Below are 12,883 nucleotides of genomic sequence, written 5' to 3'. Positions count from 1 at the left end.
GTAAACTGAGGAGATTGAGGGAGGGAAGAACTAAAAGAGAGGGCATTTGGTATCCTCACCGAAAGACAGGAAAGAAGCCAGAAAGTTGGTAGTGGGCTTGAATTTTACACATTTTCTGTTAAAGTATGTACCTGGCTTCTTTAATCAGAGCTATATCCCAGAGAATATACTTACTCCCTTATGTATACTAGGCCTGAGAATTAAAGAAGGTATGCAGAAATAGGTCTTAGCAATTTCAGAGCCTTTGATGTTGTATGTCTTTGATTAAATTTGGGGACAGTTTGGCCATTACTTTTTCAAGTATTTATTTTTTTCTGTCTCTGTCATTTCTTTTCCTCAATCTTTTATTTCTCTTTTCTTTAGATTGAATAGTTTCTCTTCATCTATCTTAAAGTTTACTGAGTCTTTCTCCCATCTCCATTCTTGTATTAAGCCCATCCCATGAACGTTTTATTTCAGATATTGTGTTTTTCAGCCTTAGAACTTAAATTTGGTTCTTTTTATCATGTTTCTGTTTCTCTTCTGTGGTTTCCTTTTAATTCATTATGACCCTATTTTGCTTTTGTAATTGAGCATAGTTAAAATAGCTGCTTTAATTCTTATATCTGGGTCTTCTTGGGGTTGGTCTTCATAATTGTGTTTTTCAGCCTTAGAACTTAAATTTGGTTCTTTTTATCATGTTTCTGTTTCTCTTCTGTGGTTTCCTTTTAATTCATTATGACCCCATTTTGCTTTTGTAATTGAGCATAGTTAAAATAGCTGCTTTAATTCTTATATCTGGGTCTTCTTGGGGTTGGTCTTCCTGATTTTTTTTTTTTCTTGAGAGAGGGACACGTGTATGTAGGCCAAGTAATTTTGGACTGACCCTGTACATTGTTAATGTTGTGTTGTGGAGACTGGGCTTTTCTACATTCCTCTAAGGATTCTTTTTTCTTTTTTAAAGCAAATGGAAGGTAACTTGTTTGGACTGAAAATGCCAACTCTGTGTCTTGGGTGGCAGCTCAAATCTCAGTTCAGCTCTTTATTTTTAGCATGGTTGCTTGAAGTCTATCTTATGCATGTGAGATCGGCCAGAGATTTGGGGCCAGTTGCTATACAGTATCTGAGGCTTCTTGTCTCTGGTTCTCTCCTTTCCAGGATTCCTCCTTCACTTTCCGGCACCTGTGGTTGCCTCAAAACTTGGTCCTCTGGTTTCTTCAGTCAAGAAAGATGGAAGGTGTTCTATTTACATTTTAGCTGGCTCACCTAGTACTGACTGGAACCTGCCTTCAGACTGGAAGCTTTGAAACAAAATGGAAACTTACACAGAGACTCACCCAGTGCCATTCCCTTCTTCCACCTGTTGGCTCTGCTCCAGAACCTGCCTATCTTGGTTGCTATCTTTAGTGCTCACAGGTAGTTGTTTTTATATTTTGTCCAGAGTTTATATGAAGCAGTGACAGATGTTAGCCTCAGCTTTAGTGGGGGTTGAGGAGATAAGATTCTAGATCAGGAGACAAGTACTATGTAACCTGAATCCTGGAGGCAGGTACTTGGAATCCTGTCTATCACAGTGAAGATGAGGAGGACTCAGTCTGTCCTTATCAAGACTGGGTACATGAATCAAGCCCTTTGAATCAGCCTAGAGATCTTTCTCAATGTGCTGGGATGGGCTCCCCAGTCTGCCTGTGATGACTTAGTGGTTTCCTTAGAGGATGCCTTTTAACTCTGGGAAATTGTAGAATTATGTGTGGAAATAATGAAATCAAATATACATGACAGACAAAGAGCCAAACCCCATCGAAGAGATTGAGAGAGAGAGGACCAATCTAAGGAGTATCTCAGAAGTCAAGGGAGGGAGAGAGTTTTTTCAAAACGAGTGAGAAGATGGATACTATTAAGATGGTACCAGAGGACCTGACTGGGTTTGTACACAAGGTGGTACTTTGCAGGCCTCAGATAGAGCAAGGAAGGAGTAGAGTCAGATTTGATGAGTGAAGCATGAGTGGGCGGGGAGGAAGGCAAGTCTGTATCTGTAGATAACACTTTCTAGAAGAGAGAAAGGGAGGAGAGAGAACTGGTGGGGAGTGGACTCCAGTAAAGGTTGTATCATATATATTTTTTTCCTTTAAAATTGAGAAAGACTGGAGCAAGTTTAAATATGTACAGAAAGGAGCCAGCAGGAGGAAAAGGTTAAACCACAGACTAGGAGATGGTCCATAGATGAGGTTCCTGAGAAAGAAGGGATTTAGAGTATGGGTGAAGAGACTGGTTTTGGACAAGACGAAGAACTCTTCTTAAAATGAATTCCATTTAGTATGATTGATTAATTGGGCACACTAACAAATTTTGAAGTTTTTATAGATAAACATTAACAATAGGTTTTTAAAAAAAGTATCACATGGCCCCTTTATCACTGTGAAATCTTTATTTCCTACGTCTAGGCTCCCAGAGTTAGTTGGCCATTATGTTGTTGTTCTTTTGTCAGATTCTTGTCAAACACCTTTCTTTAGCTTTGCCTGATGATTGGAAGTCAAGTTGTTATGACTTGCCCAGCAGGGCCACTTTAACCTTTACTTAACTTGGAGTTTAACTCTTGGCCTTCCTTACTATATAACTTTTACGGCTATGCACCTAAAAGAAACTTAACATCTTTGACCAATTTTTTCCTTGGTTCATAGTCACAATGGGCACAGGGACTAGGAAATATAACACAGGAAGAGAGGGGAGTGTTCTTAAAAAAAAAAATGCTACTAAATTTGAGCAATTTCTGGGAAGGATAAAACAGACTTTTCTTTTATGCGAACTTAAAGGCCGTAAGATTATATGAGATCGGGGACATGCAGTTACATTGTGGTTTCTCTGAATGTTCTCAACATAAAAAAATAATGAGAAAACACATAAATTTTGATTAAATTCACTCCTAAGCCACAATAAATATTTTTGGGTGGAGTATAGGCGAATTAAATTTTAAATTAAAAATTTTCCTCTCTTCAGAAATAGATCATTTCCACCTCCTCAAGATCATTTACCTTAGTTATAGCTGATTAGTGTATTCAACAATGGATGTACTTTTACAATGGAACTTCAGTTTTGTACTGGAGAGGGAGATTCGATTAACAATTTTTTTCCGTAAACATGGTGAGCAAAAATTTTGCTGCATCAGCTTTTGTCTTTGAGTAACCTACTTCAGGATAGTCCATGAACTGGTGAGTTTGGTCGTGGGCATTTATCTGTTCTTTTCCTGTAGAAACAGCAGGAGATAGGGGCGTTAAGCATGCGTTAATGATCAGAGAACTTGGCAGCCCTTGATGGAAGATTCTCACAGTATCTCTGAGGGGAACTTGGTTCCCTCAGTAGGAGTCCCAGCAGAAGATGTTATAGCCTGTGTGCAGGGTCCCCGAGCATGGCAGGCCCATGACTGGAAAGCATTCCTGGCTGCTCTGGGGTGGGGAGGGCTTGGGGTAGAGATGGCTTGGGCATTCAACTTTGTTCCTTATGGATTGCCCACGGTGTCTCCTGATCCTCCTCCTTGGAAATGAGAGATCTGAATGAATCTTTGGATAGCCATCGATGAGCATGGGTTTATGTGGGGGTGTATGGTCTCAGATTGCCTCCAAACCCCTCTCCATCCTTTCCGGAGTGACGAGAGCTCATCTTCCCTTGGGAGCACTCCCCTGAGAACATACACTTTCTGACAAAAGCCCCCTTGTAGTTAATGAGTTTCAGATAGGGTTTTCTGGAAATTTCCATTCTTTTTTGTCGCCTAGGGCCCCCACTCCTAATTTACTGCTGCTGTCGGTTTACTATTAAGCAGACACTATCGTGAGGTACACAAATTAGGGTGGAAGTAAGGAAGTGACCCTTGGGTTCTTGTTTAGCCCGCTTCTTCTATAAGCCTCATTTTATTCACCATGGGCTTCTAGAGGCCTGGGGTCACTCAGCTGCCTCTTGCTGTTTGCCAACATGGGGCCCTTGGGAAGGCAGTCCAGGCTGAAGACTCTGTAACTGCTGCTGAGATATATTTTTAAATCTACCCAGAGGGCGTTACTGGGAGTTCAACTGTAGCATCTCCCGTTTCCTTCTTAGAGCCCTAGAGAGACTAATTCTCCTGCCTCCTAACTCCATCCCCCCATCCTACCAAGCATTTCAGACCTTGGTTTGGGTTTATTGACAACCATGCGTATAATTCATGCAAGACAGGTTACAGTGGAGCGTGTTACCTTTGCCAGTCAAGCATGGCTCAGTAATGCTGCTCCAGATTTCGGCTGGGAAGTAAGTTTTATTGGTGTTTGTGCCTGATGTTTTCCTTGTCCGGAAACCTCCCCATTCCCTTGGTGAGGCTGTTTTGGCAAGCATTATCAGGGAAAATCTACCTTCCCCTTGTCCAGTTTAATAAATGGATTCCAGGATAAAACAGGCTGTTGTGTAAAGCAGAAGCCCTTGGGGGGAAATGTTTGCTTAAGAGAGTCTGCATTAAAAGTGGCAAGTCGAGATTGCCCCAGTGGGCACTGCAAGCCCAAGCCGAGCCCTGGTGTCGCCAGGCTGATTCTTTGGTGGTGGTGCAGTTAGCTTCCTGGCCTTTCTTTAACTGTGGGATGCTTTGGGGAGGGCGTGCTTCCTATTTAGTGAAGACCATTATGCTTTTTCTGTCCCATTGTTTTCATACTCCCTGAAATGATGGGGGCACTGATGCCATTTGCACTGTTCTTCCTTTCTGGGCTTTCTGTAAGGTCAGGTAGAGGAAGGAGATAAATATTAGCAGGAGAAGTTATTGGGAGCATGGAAAAGGAGGTGGTGGTACCCTAAAAATAGGAATTAGCTCCACGGTGAAGGGCTTTTGGGTAAGGAAGGCAGAATAGAGGCCTTCTCAGTGGTCCAGTGTGGTTGGAGTGGAATGTGGGCCAAGCAGAGAGGTGGGAGATGCGCTTGGTTTTAAGGCCAGGGGCAGGTCCAGGAAAGCTTATAAACCACGCTAGAACGTTGGGATTTATCTGGAAGAGTTTTAAGCTGGGGAGTGAAATGATACAATTTTCATTTTAGAGGGCTTATTCTGGGGATTGAAGTAGAAGTGGCAGGACTGAAGCAGGAAGCACAGGTGGTAAGTTGTCACACGATCTAAGTGAGAAATGATCAGGATCTGAACCAAGGGAGAAAGACAGACTGATGAGGTGGAGGGGTCCTCTTGTCTGGACCTGTGAGTGGTGGATCCAGCATGACATCCAGGTGCCTGGTTTAGGTGAGAAGCAAGTGGTTGTGTCTTTTTTGAAAGTAGGAAACCGAGGAGGAAGAGCAGTTAGGGGGATGGAGTAGAAGATGACTTCTTAGCAAACATTTGTAGAATTGGGTTGACTGGAAACCATAAGCTTTATTCTGAGCCAAGGGCTCCAATGGCATGTACTTATTTTCCTTATAGGAGAGATTTTGGGCCTCACAAAGTGTTACCAGTGAAGATCCACCAGCCTGACCAGTTCATCCCAAGTGAAGAGAGTATGGATCTGCTCACGACGTATAAACAAGATTACAATCCCTATAGTGTCCGTCGAGTGGACCCCATCAAACCTCGGGACAGTAAATATCCATGTGATGACAAGATAGAGTGTCTGCCTACTTATAAAGGTGGGAGCATGCTTGAGGGGCAGGCTAGGGGAAGGATAGACTGAGCCTGTACGCAGGCCAGGTGATGTGTATTATGTGCACACCTCCTTAGTGCAGGGGTTAGGCACCTCCTGTGGGCCAAATCGGGCCTGCAGCCCATTATTGTACAACTGGAGAGCTAAGAATGGTTTTTAAACTTTGATTAAAAAAAATCAAAAGACTATTTCAGGACATGTGAAAAATTATGTAAAATTCGAAATTCAGTGTTCATAAGTGTGTTTTGTTGGAACACAGCCATACTTGTTCATTTACGCATTATCTGTGGCTACTTTCATACTGCGGCAGCAGAGTAGCTATGACAGAGACCGTATGGCTTGAAAGGCCTAAGACACTTAATATCTTCCCTTCTCTAGAGAATATTTGCCAATGCCTGCCTTGGCTTGCTGTTGGGCTCCTATACTGGGGAAGCACTTAGATTGAGTGATTCGTTCATCCATTAAAAAATTATGGAAGTATAACATACAGACAAAAACTTACAAATCATAATTTTACAGACCAATGAATTTTAACCGAACACACAGCATCCGGATCGAGAAATATAACATTGATCCTCCTATCCAGTCACCCTCCCCACCCAGGATAAAGCCATTTTGCTGACTTTAAATAACATAAATTAGTTTTGAATTTTATATAAATGGGGTTGATTCATTCTTTATTGAGCATCTACTACATCCCAGGTATGGTGTTAGGAACTGGAGGAAGCCTATTGACCTGCCGTGACTTTAAAGTCCAGTAGGAAAGACAGGATATGAAGTCGTATGCGTAGTGCAAACAATGTAGCAGTCACACTATGGAGCACAAGTCACAGGCTGAGACCACAGGAATGGTAGGCACATTTATCAGTAACCCTTCTGCTTATGATGCGCATGGTTTCCCCAGATAATACATGCTGAACTGTTCATGTAACATGTTTGTGGATCTCTAAATGACTGTGATAATTGTTGTTTTTATGTTGTCAAGGGAAGGTGGGGAGGCTTGGGGAATGTAGGAATCTTCCCGAAGCCCTTCCAGGAGCTCTGAATCTATCATTCTGGAAGACTCTGCAAGTGGCTGAGCTTCTCTGCTTCCTCTAGGAACTGGGACTCAGGGCCAAACGGATGTGGGCCTCTCAGCAATCTGGTCTCTGTTCCGCCTTAACATTAGTGTTGTCCTTTTTCACTCTCCCCTAGCCACCTTCTGCCAGGCCACATTCTGGACATTATAATACCCCCAAATGGTTCCACCTTTTTGCACCCCAACATCCAGTCCTCTGCTTGCTCGCTTATCTACTCCCACCCTGACAACCCTTGGCCCCATTAGGACCTCCAGTCCACTGGTGCGTCAACCTTCCTTGTCACCATCAGCCCCTTTTGCGTCTGTCCCCCGTATGACCTCTTACATGTTATATCATTGTGGCCCATCTTTTTACTCCCTTTCTTCTGTCCCTTTGTTGGTCCTTCCTGGCAAAGCCCTAATTCCGCCTTCTCCAAGTCTACACCTGGGCATATACCTGAGCATATCTTTGGTCTGTCAGCTCTTATCCTTTTTTCCACAGAAAGGAACCAGGAGGTCTTTCAAAAATGGCAATTTGATCTGATCTCTTCTCTGCTTCAGACATCTCAAATAATTATTATAATTCTTAGGATAAAATTCCAAACCTTTACCAACTCCTCTGATGCCTTGCAGATTCTGATGCCTCTTCCCAGTGTCCCTCTGTTCTGCCACAAGGACCTTCTTTCAGTTCCTTTCCTCCATTTCTTTTCTGTATCGGGACATGTTGCACATGCTATTCCCTCTTTATAGACTCCTCCTCCCTTCCCCAGTCTAGCACTCATCCTTCAGTGAGCAGCAGATATATCATACCCTTCGAGGCCTTTCTAGACCTTCCCCCGTGCTAGGCTAGACTCATCTTGCTAGATGCTCTAAGAGTGTCTTGTACTCCTTTGTTTTGTAATTCATTCGTCTCCTTGGCCAGTCTGTAAGCTCCAAGAGGGCAGGAGTCTGTCTTTCTCTTTGCTAGTTATTCTTAACAGGCGGGCACCGTAGTAGATGATTTACAAAGGTCTGTGGTGGGATGGCACTCTTACTTTAGAAGGGCTCACTCTCCCTTTTCCTCCAGTGTTTTCAGGAAGGCAAGAAATGGGGCACCGCGGACACTGCGCAGGTAGGAAGGAGGCACAAAGCTGGAGTGAGCCCTTACCTCTGATGGGGGAGGGAGTAGGTACTTCCAGCTACAAACACTCCTTTCCTCCACACCCTCCCTAGGGGCCCCCAGATTTATGAATTTTGCAGTAGTTAGAGGCTATTCAGATCAACTGCCTACTAAGCTCAGTTCCCCCTCCCCACTTTGTTCTAGGTGCAAAGAGAGGTCTGGGAGTGAGAAATGCTTCTCACTTACCTTATTGGTTGGTGAGGATGTAGCCCAACATTGTTACTTAAAGAAAAGTCCTCCCTATTTTTCCCAGCAAAATATTCCTCAGGATAAACACACAGGAAAAAACCAGTCTAATCCTTTAATCTCTCCCAGGTCCAGCTCTTCCATATTCTTTCTCTTTGCTAAAAGGTTACATCTAAAACTTCTCTCTGCAAACCAGAGAGTCGTATTCCATTGCTAAAATGGAATCATGGCTGAGTTTTTTCTATGGATGAAGTTAAAATTGAGAAAACCCATTCTTCATTTAAGAAAAGATTCTGGCACCTGTTCACTGCTTACCTATTTATACAGAATTAATGAACAAATACAAGTCAAGCATAAACAGAACTGCTCAGAACCAGGCACATACTTAGATGAGGGGAGGGAGGTCCTGGCTACATATGCACTTGGGGTTGGATTTCATAGTTCTTGTCTGAAATTTAGATTTAAAAACAAATCAATATGTATGCAAAGGAAACATTTGTAGATAGATTTGACCCATAGGTGCCAGTTTGCAACCTATGTGTCTTAATAGTTTTTTTGGAATAAATGCGTACTTACCACATTCTATTAATTTAAGTGATTTATTTGTTCCATTACAAATATATCCCTATGATATATAACGGCTTCCAAAACTGGGCCTTGAATGCCCAACATATATATTTTCAGCATTCAGCCCAGGGGGTGACATTACAAAGGTGTGTTTAGTGAGGAAATATATGAATGAATGGTTCTGGATCATTGTTTACAAGGACTCTGGGTGACACAGTTTGGCATTAGATTTACACAAATCCCCACTCAGATTTACTCTGTGGGTCCTAGCCAAGAGCAAGAGTAAAGCTTTGGAAGACCCACAACATTTACTCTGCCCTTAAGTCAGTCCTGTATAACCTCTTGCATGTGTGAGGAGCCACACCCTTGCCTTATCTCTTAGAGTATCACCTTTTGATTACTTGTTTGTCTCTTGTGGAAATTTGCTGCTTTAGTAAGTCTTTTCCATAGCAACCTTCATGGTTTTATGGCCATACGTTGATTCTACTTCCAAAGGAAAAGAAAAACAACCAAAGACCAAACTCATTAAAATGTGTGTTTCAGTGGGTGCCATTTATATTATATCTATATATTCCACTTACTATGGTTCTACAGAAAAAATATCCAGACTTTTCCCTTTCTATTCTTACGGTCAGCACCTCTGCTAGGGTCCAGAAAACCACCAGTAAAATATGCTCCAGCAGCATTTGGTTGTAATTTTGACATTTTCAAAACACTGTGCAATTAGGAAGATTGAGAGTGTAATTACTTGATGCTCAGCTTTAGGTTTGCTAGGTTTTTAAAAAAGACACATTATTGAAGGAATCCCTTTTAAAAGAGGTTCTTGCCAATTACCCACATGACACCCTGGCCCTGAAGGGCTTTACTGATGGCTTTTCATGCTTATGAATAGTTTGTCATGTAGAATTCTGAGGTTTTCAGGGTCTTGTGGAGGCTTTTTGTAATATAGCCTGGGTGGAGGAAGTTAGAAGTTTGGATAATAATGTGGTTTCGACTGTATTGTTGGGTATCAGAAATCACATGAGGCAACTTTCAGCTTAGGGACCTGTTTTCTTAACACTTCATCCATCACAAAAGAGGGCCTGAAATAGCCCTGTCCTACCCACCCCCACGAACCTTGAGGCAGTGTGTAGGCATCTACAGGTAGATGCCCCCATTTCAGTGAGGCCTGAAGTCTGACCAGGAAACATGTGGTTTATATTCAGCAAGATGGTTCCCTCTAAGGCCCCTTAATGCTTTCAAGATGTTGATAGAGCCATTAATGGCTCTTGGAGAAAGATTAGATTTTCAATTAAAATGAAGCCAATTTAAAATAAATAGTTGGTAGTGTTATTAGCCTAAAATGAACTTAAGAGTGCCTGGGGGGTAGGGATGTCAGGACTTCTGGAGTGGTAGAGTGAGGAGTGTGGCAAATCCTCTGCTCCAAAAACAACAATAAAATTGGACAAAACAGTAAAAATTAACCATTTTAGGGCTCAGGAAATCAAAGGCATATAACAAATTGAGCAGCAGTTATTCAAGAAAAACTACTAAACCATAGTTATGAACAGTGGGAGTTTGTGGTGTTTTATCTTGGGGATTCCATCACCCCTCCCCTTTCCCCCTCCCGCCCAGTTCCATCTGGGCAGGCTAGGCTGTGAAAAGCAGCAGTTTTGCTGCCAGAGAGGGCTGTCTTGATTTGGAGTAGAGTGCATACCCAGGGGGTTCAATAAAAGTAATAGCATTGTCAATGGAAAAAAAATCAGGAAAGACAACTTCTGCAGCTAGTCTGAGGTTGTAGTACTATTTGGGGCAAAGAGCAGGCCAGTCAGAAATTTAGCAGGGAGATATAAGGAATAAAGACATAGTGGGTCTTGATAAGCTCATACATATTCCTGGTGGTTGGAAAGACTGTGCATATTGGCAAGGCGCAGTGTATAGGCCGAAGATCAGAGACAGGGCCTAGTTATCTATTCATCTTCTCTAGCTGAATATGGTGCCTAGTACAAGTGTAGAGGAGACATGAGAAAGCTCAGCAGAAAATAAAAGCCTGGGCAGACTTGTACAATGCCTGACTTTTGACCGTGTTTCCCAACCCACACACAGATCCATTATCAAAGGGCGAAAGCCTTACTGGTTTAAGGTGCTTAAGCATAACTTATCAATCATTGGCTGATTACTAAACTATGCTTACACAGAGTGACTCTTAGGGATCTAGGCTTAATAATAAACAATTAAAAAAAAAACTGAGCAAAAATATCAGTGGCTACATACTGCAGGGATGATAAGATTCTGTAGAATTAGTGCAGGCTGGTCGCTAAACAAACGGCGAAAACAACTCCCAGTGGGGGTTCTAAATCCAGAGTTGCTGCAGCATTTTATCTAAAGTATTGAGTTTTTGGCAAAAAATTAAGAGTCATGAAAAACAGGGAAGTGTGATCCATGAATAGGGAAAAAAGCAGTTAGTAGAAACTATGTATGAACTGGCCAAGCTGTTAGGCCTAGCAGACAAATATTTGGAAGCAGATATTATAAATATGTTTAAATAAAAACAAGAAACCATGTTTAAAGAAATAAAGGAAAGTGTGATAACAATTATCCGTCAAATAGAGAATACTTATAAAGGGAAGTCATAAAAAAGAATCAAATGAAAACTCAAAAGGATAATAACGAAAATAAGAAATTTATTAGAGAAGCTTAACACTGGTTTTGAACTTACAGAAGAAAGAATCCGTGAAAATTCAGATAGATCAATAGATATCTAATCTGAAGAACAGATAAAAATTAAGAAAAATGAACAGAAACTCAGAGACTTGTGTGATACCATCACCTGCACTGATGTACTCATAACAAGAACCCTCAGAAGGAGAAAAAAGGGGCAGAAAAATAATTGCCAAAATTTCTTAAATTTCATAAAAAATATTAATCGACATATCCAAGAAGCACAATCAAAATAGGATAAACACAAAGAGGTCCATACCTAGCTGTATAATAGTCAAACTATTGAAAGCCAAATATTCAGATTGAAGCAAAAAAACCCAACTTATCAGACACAGGGAAATGCAATAACAGCTAAGTTTTCATCAAAAACAGCGAAGGACTGAGGAAGTGGGGATGACATTCTAAGGATGAAAAGGAAACTATGAACTAAGAATTCTATAACTAGTAAAAGTTTATGTTTCAAAAGCAGTGGAAAAATAAAAACATTCCCAGTTAAAGACTAGAAGAATTTCTAGCTAGTTGACTTGCCTTACAAGAAGCACTAAAGGAAGTCCTTGAGGCTGAAAGGAAATAATACCAAGTAGTAACAAATCCACAAAAAGAAGTCAAGTGCACTGGTAAAGTTAATTATGTAGGTAAATATATATCTTCTACTTTAATTTATAAGACAATCAAAGAACCAATAATTATAAAACTGTGGGGTTTACATTAGGAATGCAAAGTTGGTTTGACATCAGAAAATCAATTAATATACCACATTCATAAAGTAAAAGACTAAACTGCATGACTGATAGACACAGAGAAAGCATTCGACAAGATCTGATACCTATAAAAGCTCTCAACGAGCTAGGGATAGGAGGAAATTTCCTCAGTCTAATAAAGGGCACCCACAAAAAACTCTATAGCTGATATACTTAATATGGAAAAACTAAATGCTTTACCTCGGAGATTGAGAACAAAGCTAGGATGTCTGCTCTCACCACTTCCATTCCGCATTGTACTGGAGTTTCCAGCCAGTGCAATGAGGCAGGAAAAACAAATGCACCTATCTTAGAAAGGAAAAAGTAAAACTGTCTTTATTCTTAGACAACATGATCCTCTATGCAGATAAAACTAAGGAATCCACAAAAACTACTATAAGTAATACATGAATTCAGCAAAGTGTTAGTGTTGAAGAGAAGTATGTAAAAACAAATGGTATTTCTGTATGTTACCATTGGCAATCTGAAATAAAATTAAGAAAACAGTTTACAATAGCCTCAAAATGAATAAAATACTTGGGATAATTTTTTTTTAAAGTGCAAGATTCGTATACTGTAAAACTACAAAACATTGCTGAAAGAATTTAATATTTAAATGGATGGTGAGACAGTCCATGTTCATGTATTGAAGACTCAGTACTGTTAAGAAGGGGTTTCTCCAAATTCATCTAAAGATTCAGTGTTATTCCTGTCAAAATCCTAGTAGGCTTTTAAAAAATATGAGTTTATAAGGTGCTTCTAATATTTATATATTAAGTTCAAATAAAAAATTTGTCTTTTGACAAATGGCGCTGGGACAATTGGGTATCCACATGCGAAAAAGATGAACTTAGACCTTTAC

At 40.9% G+C, this 12,883-nt stretch overlaps 1 protein-coding gene across 1 annotated transcript in view; it reads left to right on the top strand.

Moving 5' to 3' along the window:
• The window catches only part of SAXO1 (stabilizer of axonemal microtubules 1), a 26,941-nt gene that overhangs the window by 6,244 nt on the left and 7,814 nt on the right, over window positions 1–12,883 (top strand). The window contains exon 2 of the mRNA XM_011365339.1: window positions 5,396–5,598. Coding sequence (XP_011363641.1) covers window positions 5,396–5,598 — 203 coding nt within the window. The remainder of the gene's footprint in view (window positions 1–5,395; window positions 5,599–12,883) is intronic.

Source organism: Pteropus vampyrus, unplaced genomic scaffold (assembly GCF_000151845.1).
Source record: "Pteropus vampyrus isolate Shadow unplaced genomic scaffold, Pvam_2.0 Scaffold109, whole genome shotgun sequence".
NCBI lineage: Eukaryota > Metazoa > Chordata > Mammalia > Chiroptera > Pteropodidae > Pteropus > Pteropus vampyrus.
This window is presented reverse-complemented; position numbering and strand designations above follow the sequence as displayed.